The 19,849-nt window shown below is 51.6% G+C and overlaps 3 protein-coding genes across 3 annotated transcripts; all 3 read right to left on the reverse strand.

The window, feature by feature from the left end:
* Window positions 1-311: 311 nt before the first annotated feature.
* TGME49_237010 (hypothetical protein) lies at window positions 312-8,786 on the reverse strand. The gene is made up of 8 exons (XM_002369012.2): window positions 6,277-8,786; window positions 5,385-5,704; window positions 4,077-4,432; window positions 3,153-3,216; window positions 2,801-2,904; window positions 1,947-2,154; window positions 1,570-1,639; window positions 312-1,199 (listed from the first exon to the last, which is right to left on the reverse strand). The coding sequence occupies exons 1-8, from the start codon at window positions 7,003-7,005 to the stop codon at window positions 1,113-1,115; spliced, it is 1,938 nt and encodes a 645-aa protein (XP_002369053.2). The 5' UTR covers window positions 7,006-8,786; the 3' UTR covers window positions 312-1,112.
* A 1,502-nt stretch (window positions 8,787-10,288) lies between these two features.
* TGME49_237015 (hypothetical protein) lies at window positions 10,289-11,083 on the reverse strand (the record flags this gene model as incomplete). The annotated part of the gene is made up of 1 exon (XM_018780478.1): window positions 10,289-11,083. One exon carries the CDS (start codon window positions 11,081-11,083, stop codon window positions 10,289-10,291), a length of 795 nt encoding a protein of 264 aa, XP_018635777.1.
* Window positions 11,084-11,406: 323 nt separating this feature from the next.
* Window positions 11,407-19,394, reverse strand: TGME49_237020 (exonuclease; the record flags this gene model as incomplete). Its single annotated transcript, XM_018780479.1, has 7 exons — window positions 18,186-19,394; window positions 17,288-17,921; window positions 16,489-16,558; window positions 15,834-15,902; window positions 14,278-15,503; window positions 12,420-13,920; window positions 11,407-11,627 (listed from the first exon to the last, which is right to left on the reverse strand). The coding sequence occupies exons 1-7, from the start codon at window positions 18,797-18,799 to the stop codon at window positions 11,407-11,409; spliced, it is 4,335 nt and encodes a 1,444-aa protein (XP_018635776.1). The 5' UTR covers window positions 18,800-19,394.
* Between the last annotated feature and the right edge of the window lie 455 nt (window positions 19,395-19,849).

Genomic DNA, 19,849 nt, shown 5'->3' on the forward strand with positions numbered 1-19,849 from the left:
TGAATATGTCAACTTCGGGCAACAGGCCATTCGCCCACGTCACTTCTATGACACATGCTGGCACATCTTATTCACATAGATCACTCTCTAACCTCACGAGAAAGACGTGAGCGTGGTGGATTTTCTCTTCCTGTCGCGTCTGACTACGTCGGCCGGCTCAATTCGAAAACTGAGCGATGGCGCCTGACAGCACGTGGGTGTTTGACACAAACACACCATCCATTGTGAAGCCATTAGCATGATCTGGTCAAAGAGCTAAGAATGACTCTACCCGGCTAAGCCGACTCGTATTTCTCTTTTGAAATAATTGTTCCGGTTCCACTGGCGCGAGACTACCGTAAGCAGTGAGCCCTGCATCTTGCTCATGGGCTGCCTTCCTGTAAAAATTATCAAATCTGGTGCTCGTGCGTCCCGTTGCATGACACAAGGACTAACAAATCGGTAAGATTAGTCGACTTCCACAACAGTTCCATTCTGCGCTCTTGCTTCCGCTCAAACACAACCTCTGTCAAAGTTTAACAATATCCCTGGTTTCTGCCCCAACGGCGTATTCGTTTACCAAAGACAACCGACTTAGTTCTTCACCGACGCTATAGCATGACTTACTGTGTGAATCCTGGTATCCGTCACTGAAACTGTGCCTGAATTTCCCTGGCACTACAGCCTCCGAGTGCCCCAAGAAACACCCATAAAGGGATATTTCAGGGGTCCGGCCAAGGACCAAAGCCGTACTTTTACCACCGCTGCTGCGCACTCCCAGTTGACTACCTGAGTCTCCTCTTTACTGCAGTGAAGCAAATTAGGCGTACGTTTGTCTGGTTACCTACACGAACCATCAGCCCCAGCTTTTGAGCAGTGTTCTCGAGGTTCTCCATCCAGAAGGGAACCTGGTTAGGGAAGGAGCTGCCCCGGTACTAACATGAAAATAAGACGAACGCCGGTGCTGCATACACTGTGACAATTGTTCCCCCGCTAACGAAAAGCGCTTATTTCGTTTCCCTCCTGGATCCCTTACACGCCCGTGAGAAGGCTGAAACCTCCGAATGTACCCTGCTTGTTCCTTCGGCTCCACAACAAATAATCCACAAAGCTGCGACGAGCAACACCATGACTTAGTTGTCAGGTTCAACTCCTTCAAGACGGCCCACTTCCAGCAGAGGTCCCGACAACAGCTGCTTCAGGAAGACAGTTTGTTCCGCCTGTAAACATGGGCACCAGCGACACTTTGACAACACGCTTTCTCGACCAACAGAAATGCTACGAGTACACGAGATGAAAGCGTAGGCCGGATAAAGTCTCACCCCATGTGGGAACACGCCAGTGTGTCTTCACTCCCTTTCGTTCATCCACCTTACCTTGTGAATGTCTCGTAGCAGGGTTCCCCACCGGCGGATTCTGCCGGTTTCGGAAAGTGACTCGCTCTTGAGTCACACGCAGACCAGCACCACAAATGCACCCTCTCTCCTTCGATGACTGATGCTGTGTTATATGAAGACACATCCACCGGTAACGCTGTCAATAAAAAGTTAAATCTAGTGAACTGCTACCAAAGGGGCAGCAATTTCTTACCTCTGAGCGGAGTCTCCGCCATTGCCAACAGTCGACGAGCAAATAGTGGTATCCAAGCTGCTTGAGATGCCTGAAGGCGTACATTGACAGCAAAGCATGCCCCCATTTTGGAAGTATAAAATTAAACACCCCAGCGACAGAGCAGCGCCCTCCCCGTCGGCTCTATGTAGCTCATCAGCAGAGAGAGATGCTCCGACACACCTGGTAAGGAACAGAGGCTGCGACCATTATCGACAGTATTCTCTTCATGCTTCGATTCAGCGCGGCCGCTCAGCCCCGCGGAAGGTGGAACCCACCATATACAACGCGTCAGGTCCCCGGAGTACTGTAATCGTGCGATCCTGAGGAGGCTCGACCTATGCTGTGCTAGCGCATACCTTGCCTTGATGATATGGGGCGTTCGGCAGCATGGGTAATCTATCTCGATGCAAATCTTTGTTTCGTCGTCAAGGAACTGGACGCTGTACGGACCGGCTTGCTGGTTCTTTTGGATCTGCAGCTGAAACTTGCCCCGAAGAGAATCGAGCACCAGCGTCAGCTCATTTTGCAAACCGCTGTGTTCTAGTCTAGCCTGCTCTTCTCGATCTGTATGTACACATGTGACCACGCATGCATAAGCTGATGTGATGGACCTTCCAGATGCTGGAGTCACAAAGAGCGACAAAGTCTAAACGACGAACGAGAGGGCAACTCTCGACCTACCGGGCCACATACACTGCAACGGTTCGCTACGGTCACGCAAATCAACAGCCATCAACATTCATGGACCGACTGTTTGTGGACGTAGACTCGCTGATGAATAATACCAGTATCAAAAGGGGATATATACGCTAGTGCTTCTAAGCAAAATCTCTTCCTATCACTTGTTTTGATTACGGCATGCACTGCTCAATGACACGAACGTCTGCCAACGTGGCCGACTGCTCACGACAGTCGTCTGCTACATCATTAGGTATTCGATGCTGTCCAGCCCTCTGTCGTTACCTCGCAACTTGCTGGCATCAACAAATCGCTGGATTCCTATCCTGTTAAGGCAGATGCACGGGAAAGCTGTACGTACCTCACAGTGACGGTATCACACTTTTCTCTCACGAACTGTTCGTAGTTGAAATACAGACATATAAACTTTTTCTGTCGACGCATATGTAGGTGTGCACATGTTGATGAAGCTGTAGAACGATGTAGTCAGAGAAACGCTGCCGGGCATTGAAATCAGTTTCATCGAACTTACTCGCCTGGTCAATCATAGCGCGCCAGTAGGGAGGAACATCTACCCGTGGTGATGCTTTCTCCAAATCTAAGGCATGAATCACCTCTTCCACTCTGTGTTGCGTTCTGCAGAAAAACAGTTGATAGAGCAACTCATCGTACAACTTAAACCGTCCCTTCTTGTCTTCGCTGGAGACACGCGTAAGGTGGAAAGAGAGCGCGGGAAGGCATGCACGCATATGCTCCCCCGAAATTACGATGGTCGTGAGTAATCGGCAGTGTGTTGTGTGCACAGGTGTCTCGCGTCTGAAGTCAACTGGAAAGCTTCGCGCGGCTGCGCTATGCAAAGTGAGAAGCATGATATGAGATCTTACCTCGACGAATTGACTCGAGACCGGAATAGTTCTTCGAGCAGCGGTTTTACCACCGGATTCTTGTCTGCAGACAAGGAAGGGGCGACATACAGGAGCTTAGAACATATTGCGTGTTCGTAAGTATCGTGACCATGACACACTGCTTCCAATAACCTTCCAATAACGGTTTGGGAAATGCTTAGATGTGGCAATATTGAGTTTCACCAAGTCTATTCACGAATGCAGAAAATGACAGTATTAGAAATGTCATCTGCGCATATTCCTTACATACTGCACAGGCTTCCTACACCCCACAAAATGAAACCCTGTACATAATGAATGCACGAAAAAAAGTTCTCTCCAACCGAGAATTCTTAGCCAACGGTAAGGCACAGTCGAGTTCTGCAGCATTCACGAGGGATCACTCAAGAATTTCCCGGTCTACAAGACGCATGCGCTGGGACTGTCGTGGATCTCAATTTCTGACTGTGCGTCTACCGACCAGCGCATCGCATGCAACAACGATGCGGAGTACGATCTTTCATATGGACTGGAACAATCAAACCGACTTGATCTCAGTCGGAAGTGAATCGCTGCATTGCATCATTGCTACGAGACGCCACATGTGAAATTTTTGTTTCACTCTCCACATTGAAAGCTTCATCAACAAGAAGCCGGTGTGCCCTAGCAGAGTCCAGCCCGTGTGGACTGTGTCACTCGAAGAGAATCTACCAAGGGGAGTTTACGACACTTCTGTTCGCAGTGCACTGCTGGGAAGGTGCAAGACGCATGTTACCCAAAAGAACTGTGACCGATGCGGTGCGCCGACTACGCCGGCCAGCTGGGGTGGGGGAAGCGAGGGAAGGGTGGGGGAAGAAACCCATGAGTGGGAGGACACTGGCTTGAGAACCACGGTGCAGGGATGTGTATACCAAATGGTCATACCATAAAGTTGAAACTGAATGACCGCGTGCGCCGCAATAATCATGTGGTCTCGCACCCAAGATCCCTGAGAAATAAGGCCGTTCTTCTCAGCCAGCAGATCGAGACAGGTGCGGACGACCTCCGGTCGAGGAAAGTTGAGGATTGTCAGCGCCTCCAAAATCTCCGCAATAGAGGCAGCCGGGAGCTCGGACAGCGAACCGCTTAAACAGGAAAATAGCTCCTCTCCATTCTCGACCGTGAGGAATCGCAGCAACGTTAGGCTGTTGAGGACACTGGCGAGTTGTTTTGGCTTAAAAGAATCAAGGTTATCAAATACCAAGGTGGCGACCCGTCGCAGGAGGAACCCACGGGTTATCCTGAGAACATACAAACGTGGGAACACGATTTTTGAAAGAATGGAATGAGATGACCCACCGAACGAGTCGCCACACTCAGATACAACGAACGAACGAAGATGGGCGAACGAGGGATCTGATTCTCGGCGCGGACCCGAGTAGCCTCATCTCCTTGCCAGAACGAAGCCCTTAAAAAGACTTCATTCGAAGTGGCGTTCTTACCGACTTCGCACAATCCGAGATTTGCTCACAGGAAGAGTGACCCCCGCAAAAAACACTCAGTATGTACAGTAGCAGATCCAGTCCCTGCTGCGCCCCACAGGAAGCGTTGACAAACAGGCATAAAGATTGAGTCCTGCGCATGCAGACAGATCACAGTGAACCCATCCCACGATACTCCTGGTTGATAGAGCCGTGGCAAGAAGCAACAGCAGGAATAAACGAAAAAGAAATGAAAATAAAGGAAAGCAACCAAAGCGTACATATATATATATATATATATATATAAACAACTGAATGCAGGCTTTTGCTAATACAGATCCGGGCATTCATGAGGGAAAGAGAGCTTCGGTAGAGCAAGGATTTCTGCGTGTTTACAATTGCAAAAAAAAAGCCGTCGTCACTTGGTCCGCTGCTTCTGTCTGAGAGCTCTGCTCTTCGTTTTCCACGACCAACAAAAGCCTAGCTACGTGAATGTTTCTACCTCCTCATCCCTTCGCGTACACTGGAGACTATCTATCTGGACAGTTACGACCGCCAGGAATGTCATTATTCGTCTACTCCAAGACAACGCCCTTGCAATGAACAGAGAAATTTGCTCCCATCAATACGAACCATAACTCACCGGGTATGCAATACCAATCAGGTACCACCTGAAGCTAAACTCCCTGTTACGCATTATGAAATGGGATTCCTACGTTTATCTGCAGACTGAGCTGTACCTTCTAGTTCGGGCCTTCAGTACACGACTTACGAGTTCGCAGCAAGTGCCCGTAGAACCCCGACAACATCGTCACTGGTGAATCGGTCAATGTCGTCTGTGAGCTTCTCAATCATCAGGTTCGCCACGTCCCGGTTGAGACGTCTCATTCGCCGCAGAGAACCAAAGAGCAAGGTGACGTGAAACGGTTCCATCTCCGGCAACAGCTTCACGCATTCTGCTAGGACAAAGTCAGCTACAGTGTCAGTCGGTGCGCCTCGGAACCAGGAGAAAGTGAAAGCAATAGTCCCCAACTGCTTGGGAGTGAAAGCATTCTCTCGACGCACGACGACGCTGGCCATCCGATTCAGCAGCTGCGGAAGAAAGAGTAGAAACCGGCACACAAAGATCGACGGACCACACCTGCAGAGCCGCCGCGCGTGCGCGTGTGTTCGTGCCAAATACTCTCAGCCTACTGTCACAGCAGTGTGTGTCCATCCGTGCTGTACATACTGCAAAAACAAAAAGAAACTATGGCAATACACAGGATGAAATATCTCGAACAAGACTTGGTGCCCGACTCACTGCCGACGCCACATAAACGGGTTGTGAAGAGGGGGTTGACTTCCTACACAGAGCGCGCATGTTTCTCTCGCACACTAATCCACGGTGAATTCACATTCTGTTCGCGAGTTTTGTTAAGGACGGAAGCGACATCTACTCGTTCCGGGTAGAGATGTTTAATGCATATAAAGCGTCGCAATCCCAACTTCCTGGCTGGTTTTTCGTCCGAGAAACACATCGCTCAGAAGACTTCTATCGCCCGTGTTAGTCACGACAGCGAAGAGCAGCCAGAGGCGCTGCCACAGTTACAGTTTATCTAGAGTTTCTTGTGCACTGAAAAGAATCCCTACACCTGGGTTTCTTCTTTGCGCATCAGACGCACCGGCTCAACGACGTCGGGCGCACCTCGAAAGCCCCAGACCGCCCAACAGAGGTCTACGAGGCACCGAGCGTCGCAGTCATCAACATGTGGCGAAATGAGCTGAATAAGCCGTTGCAGGCGTTCGTCCTTCGCAACAGTTTCCAAGACGGCGTGTTTCTTGTCACACAGAGCAGACACTCGTCGTAGGCAGCTGACAAGAAGATAGGTGGACGCCATCTCGTTGGAACCAGCAAAGTTAAGAACCTCAACGGGATCTTGCATCGCAGCTAAGGCGGCTGTCTGACCTCTGGCTTCAGTGTACATCCGTCGTTGGTTCCAGAACCCGTTGTGTGGGATGCCGTAAAGCTTTTCGATCAAGGGAGCACTTGTCTTTTGACCAAGAGAGGCGGCTCCGCCGCCACCTGGTCTGTAGACCGCGTTTTCTTCATGCGTTAAACGGAGGGAGTTCCCAGGCATCAACACGCCACTCACCATTGGAGATGACGGGGTGTCAGCCACAGCTGACTGTGGTGAGCGGGCAAGGGAGACGCGAACGCCTACTGCTTTTGCAGAGGCGTTTGAAAAGCTCTTCGAGACAGACAGTGATTTAGAAAAGACTACCTTGCGGAGGTTCTGATGTTCGAGTTGGGAATCAACTAAAATGCGGGCGCGCCGTCGGGAGCCCCGAACAGCCGAATCTGCGACGGCCTGAGGCCGCCCACCCAGACGAGACCCAACCACAGCAGCCATAGCGCCTTCAAATCAGTTTGACGAAATGCCTTAAGAAAGGGATCTTTATGAGGCATACGCAGAAAGCCGAACACCCAAAAGGAGAATATATTTATGTATGACGCAGGAACGTAAAAGTACTGTCACACAGGAGACTCCTGCCGCAGCACACCCAACAGAAGGAAACAGATGACGACAGAGAAAAACGGCAGAGGATGTAAGACGGCCTTTCAGGCCGTTCAGCACTGAGACACAGAAGAGCCTCTATGCGAACGTCTCCAGGTGTGGAGTCAGACGATACACCTGCCAGCAGCGCCTCCTAGCCTATTGCTCGAAGCTACCTGCATTGTACAGGGGCAGCAACTGGAAGCAGATTTCCAACACTCCCTTCGTGTCACTCAGAAACGTGCTCAGCGCGTTTGTCGTCTCCAGTTCCACCGTTCGTGTTTGCCACAGGGTAAAGGCCGTAAAAAACTGTTGGTCGCGTGTCCTAGACTAATACGCAGATCACCAGTGGCGCTGGGACGTCATATGCTTGGGGCAGCAGATCAACACACTCGTTAACCCGGCGAATGGTTCAGCCGTGGGCCCCGGAGATGGATTTTGTATGGAGATGTGCACGAAGACAGTACATGTGCTGTATCAGTGAGGCTCGGGTAAACAGATGGAAAAACGAGAAGTTTTCAAGTGGGAGTGGACACCGGTGAAAACAAAACGAAATCTCAGAATTTCACTCGGGGCGCAACGCATGCATCCCAGCCCGCGTTCGGCCGTAAGCAGACGAACCGCTGTCCGGCATGTTACATAAGGAAAGGACGAACTGTTATCCAGAAGCTGGCCTTCTCCTGGTTTTTGTATAATCCAGAAGCAAAAAAAACAGAAGTGATCTGTAGGACTAAAGAAGGAAGTACAGGCCAGTTACGATTCTTGTGCAGGTGCTCTCCTGAGGCCCCGTTCCTGTAGCCTGTCGGGATGCCTTGTAGTCGTCCCTTGTGGAGGAACGACACACTAGTTTCAGTGATTCGTACTTGCCTTGTTTCTATTTCATAATTCTCAGGTCGCCGGAGTGTGTGTGGAGCACAATTGACATCCTTTTGGGGGGGGGCGCATAAACAGACTCTGGTTCGTAGTCACTTCTCGTGCTATGTAGCCGAACATGCTTTGCGAAACAGTCAGCGTCCGAATTCTCCTATAAGTCCTTGGATCTTTATTTCCAGCATATCAAGCGCTCAATTGGTGAAGCAGAGGTTCGAGAGACCGATGAAGTCTCCCAACCATCTGTCTCGGTCATCTCCCTCTCTGTATCGGATCTCAAACTCAACGTGCACCACGGTGACAACCCCCGCGAGCTATGCTGCAAAAATTGACCAACTGGAATACGGAATTTTGTTATCCACATTATACGCTGTTGCTGTGAACAGACACAAGCGTTTTTCCTTGACACTGTGTTTCAAACAGGTAGTGTCGTTTCGTGTTCGGCTGTCATATTTCGGCACTCCTCGTCAACCTCAAAAGGAACCGGGGACAGACTACGTGTGCACCGGTTCTGCTTGTTCCGTCTGCACTGTGGGAACTGGAAACTGCACCGGAACGAGATTAAAGCAGTGCCAATCAGACGTCTTACGCGCGCACTGACGGGATTTTGTCGTCACCCCCCAATGGCAGCTCATAAAAACGCTTCCCAGCACCCTCGGAAAACGCAGAAGTGTAGGCTGTGCCGGGGCAAATAAGTTGCATGGTGGTAACTCCTCCATTCAGCACGAATCATACCTCAGAAAGCGCGACTCACGTGTCTAGTCAGCCAGCGCGTTTGTGTTAACAGTCGCGTCGCGTGATCCGAATGCGTGACTTCAGCTTGTGCTCGCGCGCAAACAAAAGTGTAGGCTGTGCCGGGGCAAATAAGTTGCATGGTGGTAACTCCTCCATTCAGCACGAATCATACCTCAGAAAGCGCGACTCACGTGTCTAGTCAGCCAGCGCGTTTGTGTTAACAGTCGCGTCGCGTGATCCGAATGCGTGACTTCAGCTTGTGCTCGCGCGCAAACAAAAGTGTAGGCTGTGCCGGGGCAAATAAGTTGCATGGTGGTAACTCCTCCATTCAGCACGAATCATACCTCAGAAAGCGCGACTCACGTGTCTAGTCAGCCAGCGCGTTTGTGTTAACAGTCGCGTCGCGTGATCCGAATGCGTGACTTCAGCTTGTGCTCGCGCGCAAACAAAAGTGTAGGCTGTGCCGGGGCAAATAAGTTGCATGGTGGTAACTCCTCCATTCAGCACGAATCATACCTCAGAAAGCGCGACTCACGTGTCTAGTCAGCCAGCGCGTTTGTGTTAACAGTCGCGTCGCGTGATCCGAATGCGTGACTTCAGCTTGTGCTCGCGCGCAAACAAAAGTGTAGGCTGTGCCGGGGCAAATAAGTTGCATGGTGGTAACTCCTCCATTCAGCACGAATCATACCTCAGAAAGCGCGACTCACGTGTCTAGTCAGCCAGCGCGTTTGTGTTAACAGTCGCGTCGCGTGATCCGAATGCGTGACTTCAGCTTGTGCTCGCGCGCAAACAAAAGTGTAGGCTGTGCCGGGGCAAATAAGTTGCATGGTGGTAACTCCTCCATTCAGCACGAATCATACCTCAGAAAGCGCGACTCACGTGTCTAGTCAGCCAGCGCGTTTGTGTTAACAGTCGCGTCGCGTGATCCGAATGCGTGATTTCAGCTTGTGCTCGCGCGCAAACAAGGAGCAACTGGCGTGCTCAAAAAAATTCAGAATTATCTCGTCCGCATTTGACCTTCACCGTACAAATGTGTACCCTTGTTATGAAGGTTCGCAGTTGCAAAGGAGACACTGACAGCGTCAGTCGACATATACAACGAGGCTGTGGTCCGGGAATTGTTTGTTCATGACCGGCAGCAAGGATACCCTGACCAATAACTTGTTTCTAACGCAAACTGCACATTATACGAGCAAAGCTGGAATATGAACCATAATCTCTCACACGATATGAATGGCATGTACGCACCCATAGTTTTCGTCTTGCAGCATTGCCAGACAAAATCAATTGCCGCAAACGCTCTCTCAGTTGCCCGAATGAAACCTTGAAGAGACTCATATAACCACCACCAAGCTGTTGGACAACACGTCCCTCCAACACGTGCGACAAGGCGGCGCGGCCGTCCCCCAAAACATCATGACAAGCCGAGGTCCACTTTCAGTTCGCACTGTACGGGGCTTTCTCCGGGGAGAAGTCCGAAAGTCGGCGCTGCCAGAAACGGAGGATGAACTGACACGTAGGGGTATCTGAGGTTTCATCCACTACCAGGAGCTCCTCCGTCTGTATATTCAGGCGGCCTGTCCCACACTTGCAATCCCGGTACTCTATTCCATGCCGAGTCACGCATCGTTTCCTCGTACGTTGGTGGTAGGCGTGGAACCATAGGAACACCACGTGCGTCTAAACCTGTCCTTCCAGGCCTGCCATGATCCTGCGCCTGTTCTCGCAAACGGGAGCGAGCAGCGGTGTCTGCGTCTTCTTCCTCAGTGCCCTCTGCTCTAGATGTGGGCTCAGGAGCATCTCTCCATCGGAAGGGGCGACGCGTCCACTCCTGTACTGTCGCCGCTGTCTCAGCAACGTACGCTTCCAAGTTTTCACGCGATCTAAAGAAACGAAAGGCGACGCAAATTGCTAACACAGCAGCCAGAGGCACCACGTCCATCAGAAATTTTCTTCCGCGTTTTACAGCCGCGGACCGCGGGGGCCTCTCTGAGGACTGCCACGACATTACAGAGAATCTCACCCGGCCATATTTGGCTTGTCTCCGTTGCCTACTGGTAGTAGATGTACTCTCGTCTAAGCCAGAACGGGTTTTATGGCCCTGTGCTATATCCTCAACAAGCCCTGCTGACTCGTGGCCCCCGTCTGACACGGCAACGTCCATGTCATTGGCCGCAGAGCAATGCCCAGTCAACACAAGAAAACAGGACAGGCAAATTAAGCATACAAGCGAAAGAGCGAAAAGATGCACAATAGGACGGTCATGTCGATTGCTTCGTCTGGACCTTTCTGGGCAGAAAACGCCCGTCAGATGAACGGGCACGGTCATTGGGCCCGTTGCAAAACGTTAGCGCTAACGCGGTTCACCGCATGACATAATTGAATACGCCCGAAGTTCAAAAGGCGACTACAATCGCCAGCTTGAAACAGGCAACACGAAAAACGTTTCTCCCCACAAACCTCCAAAATGGCCTCCACAGGCGAACATGGGTTCCCTTTAGTGTCCCAGCCGTGGGATGCCACACGCCTTTACTACGAGGTTTTTGGTTGAAAGCCAGATTATTCCAGAAATGTTCCGCAGAGAGACGAATTTTTAAGTGACTTCGAATCACATCAAATTATTTGCGTTGCACTTCTAAGACGTACTTACCTTCAAGTGGCCGCTACGATGTCGCGAAGTGACACTAAACCGTACGCTGGTACGTTTGGGGAAAGCGACGCGTCTCCCTGCTGCTGGTTGTTCCGCCTTGATTCAACATGGGCGGTTGTACAGTCACGCTCTGCATCGAAGAATCCATTTGTGGAAGGACCGATTAACCGCAGTCGCTTACTCGACGTTCTTTTGACTGGAAATGTGGTGTTGCCTCCGGTGCCTGGTCGGCGTGAAGCAAACTATCACACGAGAGACGCCTGGTGATACCTGTCGTAAGTAACTTCTTCGCATACTTGCCTTCACGCGACGAGGGTAGATTTCATGGAAGCACTTTGTTTCTGAGCCTACAGCTATTGGGCAGACGTTCATAAAAACGCAGCGGCACCATTTAATTTACGTGTCCGTTGACAAAGCAGTGGCTGTTCCTGTGTACAGGTCAATTTCATGTATAGACACATGGCAACTACTTGTGTGCTCGTATTAGCAAAGGGGACCATGCTGTAGATGCACTCGAATGGGGCCGGCGTCTGCCGATATATTTTGCCAGCAAAAGATACGGCGACAGTACGAAGAGGTTGGGTACGACTGCGTCTCGAAGGAGACCGTCCACAACGTTGACCACACGGTAACAAGAGTGCCTATGACATAGGACTCTCAGTATGACAGAGTATAATGTTAGTGTGCAATTTAACAGCTGCACGAGTTTTTTTGCTGTTGCCACTCGAGTGTACAGTGCACAGTGACGGTAACTGCATGAGTGTTCGGACACTCAGTTGACTGGTAGGCATAGTAACCGACTTGCGAAAATGGAACGAATGGGAATTATCGAAGAAGGGGCTTCCAGACTCTACCTCCGGCTCTTCGCTTTCACAAGAAATTGTGGCAACCTTCACAGCACATTCTACAGTGTGCGCCTACACGGCGCTCACTGAAAACAACTACTCTCATACACCCACACCTGGCCGTATGTAAAAGCCTATCCAAGGGCCCCCACCAGGGCCCTGAAACTCACCACGTGCTTTTTCGAGTTCTCTTTCCATTGAAGAGGTCCACGTAAGCTCAGGGAAAGTGCCATTACCACTTGAGTTGATATCAGGGAAGGCGTTGTCCAGCTGATATACAGACTCTAGCGCTGTCGAAGTTTTTACGGGTGCCCGCTGCTCAGTCAAAAACTCTTGATCAATCGCCTGGGACTGAAGAAGCGTCGTCTGCGTGGCCTCACATGCGCCAGTACACATCTTGCCGTACGGATGTGAAGGGCTCCCGTCACTGTTGGTTCCGTCGCTCACAGATGACCCGTGACGCACTTCTGCTTCTGCAGGATTCGACCTCTGTGTCCCTCCCAAGCCGGACGACAATGCTGATCGCAGCGCCGCGAGGCTAAGATAGCGGGCTGCGTTGCCGCAAGGAGAAACCAGAATCAGGAGGTCATTTTGACGCAGTCCAGCCAATAGAGTGAACAACAAATCATCTAGCTCCAGTAACGCAGACAAAGCATCTTTCCGGCATACCGAAGGAAAGAGCAGTTGAGGATTCTGAGTAAGTCCGTACCCACAGGTACGCAGAATGTCTTTTTCGTCTACCTGCGCCGCCTCGTCGCCATCGTCGGAAGTCTCGCTCTCCCGGCTGAGGTCTCTATCAGAGTCGATCTTCCCTGAACTACCCTTGATTCGAGCCGGGTTTTCTCTTCTCTGTCCCTCAACGTGTACGTCGAATGCTCCCTCTGTCTCTGTTGGTACTTCAGTGCAGGCTCCACTTGCGACGTCGTCAGTGCACGCGTTCCCGTTCCCTCTCGCCCCATTCTCTGCTCTCGAAGCGACATTGTTCACGCCCCATCTTCCGTCTAGATGCTGCAGAGTCTCGCTGTGACGTCTGACCACACAGTTCGTTCTCAGTTTCTGTTGAAGCCGCAAAATGTTCTGAGCCCGTCGGTTGAAAGCATACAAGTGAGCTCTTGGTATTCCCGCTGTCCTGTTACACATTCTTTGGTAGCTTCGAAGGACGCAAACTCCGATGGGGAAAAACGTATCTCTCTGTTGTGATTCCTGCAAGCAACATTGCCTTCCCTCTCTGTCGCTTCCGCCACGCTGACTACTTCGTCGCTCGCGCTCTTCGCATACAGAAGACTGTGCAGGCGCCTCAGGTCTTGCCACCACTTCGCCTCTTGGAGTTGCTACCGATTTCTGACCAACCGATAGAGACTCCGAGCTTAAGACACTTCTGCGGTCTCCACGTCTTGCGTTACTCCTCGCTGTTGCCTCACATTCACCCAAAGCCGCATTCACTTTGCCAACATGGGGAATGTGACTCTCAGCTCTCTGGTCAGATGTGTCAGGGATCAGTTGTGTGTTGCCGCAAGGAACGGCTCGGAGGTTCTGTGACCTGCCAGAAACTTTTGCCCCGTCGACAAGGCTTGTATCTCGTAGCATCGGTTGCTTGCGGCTCACATTCAACGCCCTTAGACACGTTTTCACAACGTCTTCATCATTTTTCTCCAGAAAAACTCTTGTTCCCTGAGGGAGACATTCAGTTCACACATGAGACAGAAAACAAACAGTGAAAGAGCCACATGGACTACGGGGCTTAAGCTGATGTTGCTCCTAACTACCCTGTGGCAGCACAGCCGTGGACGCCTGAGCGACTGAATATGTGAACAATCTCTGCGTTCCAGAGTCACTGTAACATATTTGCTTTTCTTGCTTTGGTGTCAGCCACAGCCACGGAGATGGACGCATGCATACGCGGTCTCAGACTCGTGCAAAACATATCTTAAGCAAACGCTGCAAATGAGATTTTTGGGTGAGAACCATACTCCACCGCAGTTCTGAGAGCATAGTGTAAAAGGCTTCTTCTTTTAGCCTCCGACTTACCCTGAAAGCTTCTGTGCATGGATGCAGGAAGGAATCGACCAGGATGAGATTCAGTCGGGGGTCCTCGGATTTAGCAGGCTGGCACAGATTCGAGTCGCAAGCCCTTGCATTCGTCAGGTCTGTGTGGTTGCACGATTTGCTTGAAGATGACACCTCCCTTGACACAAGGTGCCGATCAGCTGAGAAGTGTCCCGAGTTGTTCGCCTCTGCACGATGTCGGGACACCGCGGTATTTGGAGACACCGTGGTAACTATCCTGTCTACTTCCATTGGTACGCACATCTCTGGCTTTTCTCTCGAACCGGATTTTTTCATCGAAGCTGTGTTAGTAGACGGAGGAAATGCGTCTGGTTGTCCGCACGAGAGGGACAACTCGCACCCCGAACTGAGTCGTTCATTCGGAGAGATGTCTTCTCTCGTCTGCTGCTGACAGCGAAGGGCCCTGGAAGCCACAGCCCGGAGGGCGCGGCCCAGAGGCTCGTATTGCTTAGACAGCACCCCGAATTCGGGTCCTCGCTGCACTTTCAGCTTCGCAAGATTCAGCGTTGCTCTCGCATCCTCGAGAGAATCATGGCCTCGCTCGCGTCTCAGCTTCTGCTCGGGAAGAAAACAGTTGACCAGACGCTTCAGAGAGTTCTTCAGGCCCAGTATGGCATGGGGATATAGAATAGAGGTGTCTATACACCGGAGATGGACAAGCTTCAGCGCGTGCAGATCATTTTCTAGAGAATGACCGACAAGCACTGCCTCAGGGGGCAGGATCTGGGAAAGCCGGCGATGGACGTCTTCAAGCGAAAGCTCTGCTGAAGCAAGATGGCGTTCTTCCAGTCCAGAAAATCGGGTGAGGTAATCGATTATCGGCCCTTTGGGGCGAACGAAGACGTCGAGCAGTGCTGTGCCGTTGCTGTCGATGACTGACACGCGCCCCACTTCGGTGCCCAACTTCGTCAAAACCATTTCGCAATCCAACGCAAAGAACTGCTCCACGGAAACAGGCGCCACAGAGGAAGGCCCGGCAGACGACTGAGGAGCACAGGACGCAGCAGCCGATGACGAAGCCGACGAAGGGGAAAAGGCATCCCGTCCAGATGGGGGCAAACGGGAACAAGCAGTGGACGGTATAGTAGACTCGACAGTACACGACCCGACTCTGCCATCCCACGTAGGCGGGTACACCAAATGAGCGTGGATGGAGGTGTACCCCGTCGGGAAATTGCCAGACATCTCTGCAACAAGAAACACCGAGACCTCGGCAGTGAGAACAGACGAACGAAACGCCAGCGGCGAGATTGTCCCGGGCAGCACAGATGATCAGAAGTCTCGTCTTGCCTTTGGTGTCGCTGAGGCGCCTTCGCTACATTAGTCGCCACACTTTAGTCAACACTACGATGGAACACTGTACGCGTGATTACCTGCACCAAACACCTTTCTCTTCATGCATGAACTCTCTCGCGTCTGTTCTGCTCGATTTGCTGTTTCGACATCGGTTCCCTATTTACCCTTTCACACGCGCCCCTAACCACAGAAGAACTGTGTCTCGACGGACACATCCGTACCTGGTAGAGGAAAATTGTTGCTCTTCATTTCGTCCAGAGTTAGCAAGTAGTACGACGGATCATAGTTCGCTGCAGGCAGACAGTTCTCATCTCTACGCTTCTCTACAAGTTTGAATATTGCGAGAACGCCAAATCTCTCTCAGCTAGAACGCCCCAAGGGGTTTCCCGCGGCCTCTATGTCCATTTGGCCCTGGCTGCAGGGATACAGTGGAGGTAAAGCGAGATGGCCGGCTGTGGATGGTCCCTTTGCAGAGACTGCTACAAGCCAGCTGCTTCAGCTGTCGAACCGCGGAATCTATCAGCTGGGGGCGGCAGCTGGCAACATAGGAAAAATGCCTGCCCCCCAAATCCCTCCGATCTACACACCGATACATCCAAATTGTTCTCACAGCGTGACGTCATTCCAGAGGTTCCTGCCCTGAAGTTAATCGCGTAGGAACATTTTGAGTTTTCGAGGTATTAGATTCTTATTAATACGCAAGTTACATAAACCAACACTCTCACTTCTACTTTGTCCACAAAATTTAACTACTTGGTTTTATTTTAATGTGAAACGCTCCCCTGCCGATCTATTTTGATCAAGAGGTCCCCTGTCACCGCCAGCGATGCCCTCGGAGTGTCCACATCCGAGAGATATCCGCCACTCATCGCTCACCGGCTGTTTTCAGGTGCGTGACGTCCACGTCACGAAACGTCCGCGCATCGACAAGAGAAGAAAAGCAACTCTGAAAACGAACATCCCGGCAGCACACCAACCCAGGAGACAGAAGAGCAGATCAGACGGAAGCTAGGAAACACCCGATCACTTCATATAACTAAGCTTGGTATGAGGGTCCTGCAACCAAGATGTATTTCCGCTCTTGTCGACCTCGCAGCTCCATTCGCTTTCTTCACAACACATGTTCTGAAGAGTTTCCCTTAATCCTCGCCACCTGAACTACTTTGTTGGAGGAGCACGTGCATTTGGAGGTACATTGCTTGAAAGGAAATCCTCCACCGACAGTATCATCGCTATTCCCCAGGTGACTGGACTGAGCGGAGACTCGCTTGGCTTGAAGTTCTCCACGCTGTCGGCAAAAACGTTTTCAGACACAGCGGCAGAAGTGACTCAGAGCCGCCTGCACCTGGAAAAAGTCTAGAGAGGTTCGTCACCATGCGGGTAGTTTTGCCGACACAAAGGGGGTTCGATTTTCTCCGCGGCAGTTTCAATTCCACTATTTGCCGCAACTAGCGATGGAGCGAGTGCCATTTGTGCCACACAAACCTCACTTCGAGCGCCTTAACGTGTTGGCTTTCAATACTTCACGAAACTCAGGTTGATCCACATCGGCTATGTTCTAGGCTCCGGATTCCGACGACCTCACATCGGGACCGTCTTTCTCCACTGTGTGTTTGTGCGCTCTTTGGCACTGGTGTCTTTCAGGTACAGCTGAATTTGTATGACGCTTCCTTACCCGGACGATTGAGCAGTGTTGGCCACTCTCGACTCTAATGAAGCGCGTTGGGATCTTAGGACCGCTTGGAGACGCCAAGAATTGAAGGAGAGAGGAGTAACCATTGGGAAGAAGTCTCGACCTGCCTCGCCGGTCAAGCAACATGTCACTGTCATTTGCCTCCTCAAGCTCTTCCGTTTGACCCTCTCCGTCGTGAGATAATTTTAGGGAATCGCTCCCGCTGGCACTTGCACACGGTGTTCCCTCGGAGGGGTCGGAGAACGCGATACCCGGGAACTTTTCGCCCCCACCACTTACATCGCCTCCTTGCGTGGTGGCTTCAGCGCGTAGCTCTGTCTTGTACCGGCAAACTTCCTCCTCCCTTGCTTTTCGCCAGGCCTGCCTTCGAGTTTCCACAACTTGGTCCAGGAGTTCGGCCAGACGGTCCCGCCCCTCCAGTTGGAGGAAGCGAAGAACCGCCAAATCCACGTAGGGCAGAACGGCAACGACAACCGCACCAACGAGGTGGGGCTGAGTAATGCGCAGCCACGGAGGGCTTTTCTCCAATGCACCGCAGGATCCAGACGCGTCGGGGTGCCTCCGTGCTTTGTTTCCGCTGGCAGCAGGACCACCCGAAAACTTCTGCCACACGAGCCTGGGAAGCGGAGAGACAAGCAAGCGAACGGCGACCTCACACAACGTGTCCGCAGGGTTACAGGAATACAGCGAAGATCCATCAATACACAGGCACGGAGCGAGAAACATGGCAGTACTGAAACACTCGCAAAAAAATACGTTCAGCTCCGGTGGATGTTGAACGGGGCAGAATGCCCACATATCGGTTTCGTTGCAAAAGAGTGACTCAACCTGGCTCAGGAGTGTGCAGCGTTGGGCTGTTGTGATAGAGCAGTTTACATACCAGCGAAGAAACTGGTGCAGACTATCAATGTCAGGCCTCTGCTGTCCTTTCTGTCGACTGATGCTCACAGACGGCCGCTGCTGTTTCTTCGGCTTCACGGTTTGCCATGCCAGCTCTCCCTCCCCCGCAGATATGCTGGCATCTCCCCCCGGACGCGCGCACTGTCCTGCTCGACAACCAGCCGTGTTTTCATATGAGCAAAGATTCCTGGCACCCCTTCCTCTCTCAGTGTCGTTTCTCAAAGAAGCATTTGACTCGATGGCAGAGCCCGGAAGTCCATGGTCTCTGGAGGTGGCTGCAGAACCCGAGGGTAGCCATGTCTGTGAAACCCGAAGATCTGTCTTTGTTACACTTTCTCTCATCTCTGTATGGGAAGGCTGAACAGAAAAGCAGCTTTTATCTGCCTCGGTTGTCAGTTCGTCGCGCCCGCTGGACCATTTTTTCGGTTGGCTACGAGGGGGGGAAGGTTTATCGTCTCTGCCGAGAGCTCTTTTTGAAGGAGGCAGTTCAGAAGTGGCCATGGAGTCGCTGGCAGATAAATGTGGACTGGGAGCATCGGGACAGTTTTCGTTCGGAGTGCTGCGTCGGGACCGGTGCCTCTTGAGGGCTCTCATCTTCGTCTCGGTAGCAATCGACAGAGCATGTGTGAAGAAACGTGTACGGCGATGGTGTACTGGGTGCCGAAGATTCCTAGAAGCAATCACGAACAGATATGCGGCGAGCGCTAGGGCCACATGTCCTTCTGCAACGATGTTGACGCGATTCTGTCCAGTGTGAGACGCCACAGCTGAAGGTGGAGACGCGCGAATACCAAACAGACAATATGGAACGGAGACGAGGTAGACAAACACTGCGTCAAGCCAAGAGACGGGGTAAAAGTAAGAGGCGGATCTTTTCGAAGGCGGTAAGCAGGCTTGCAGCAGGTGTGCGTCGTGCCCTGATGCACTAAATCGAGGGTCCAGAACAAAAGTTTGTATTAAGATGTGCCACAAGAGATTGTGCTTATGTCGGTGTGCCGTTATCCCGTTGAATGCGGGAAGGCATCTCTTCTCCCGAACCGGTCACGCGTCTTGCGCATACTGCATAGCGGACATCAAATGGTCGCGCGCTCGCCTGTTGTGAAAGAACGTCCGACCCCACAAACATCGCAAAACCGTAGCAGAAGAAAAATGCAAAAATCAGAAAGGCTCAAAAATCCACAAACTTGAGTAGTCCCACTTTTTAGATGGAGCTGGGATAGGCCGAAGTCTCGTGCGCTCATCCCCTTCTTAGCGTGCATGCATTTTCCGCCGTATCGCTATAATACAATGTTCAAAGGTACCGGAATCGACATCAAAAGTACACATAGAGAAAAAGTCTCCTGGCACTATGTCGATAGTGGCCATTCCTCTGCGCGGACGGGAGTGGATGGATTAGGATTGGTAGCAAAACTCGGGACCGATCGCAGTAGAATGCGTGCTTTTTGTGGTGTCTGAACCACGCGGCAGTCAACGGGGAGCCGGAGCGTGGCTTTTTCGCTCATCGCTTAGTTGCCACCGTTCAGAAAATCAGGCCTCTCTACGTTAACTTTCTCAAGGAACATCTCCGTAGGTCGCGATCATGGCCACACACATGTCAAGTACCAAAAACACCGGGCTACAGCACGGATGCCACTTACTTCCAAA

This window comes from Toxoplasma gondii, chromosome X (genome assembly GCF_000006565.2).
Source record: "Toxoplasma gondii ME49 chromosome X, whole genome shotgun sequence".
In the NCBI taxonomy this organism is placed as follows: domain Eukaryota; phylum Apicomplexa; class Conoidasida; order Eucoccidiorida; family Sarcocystidae; genus Toxoplasma; species Toxoplasma gondii.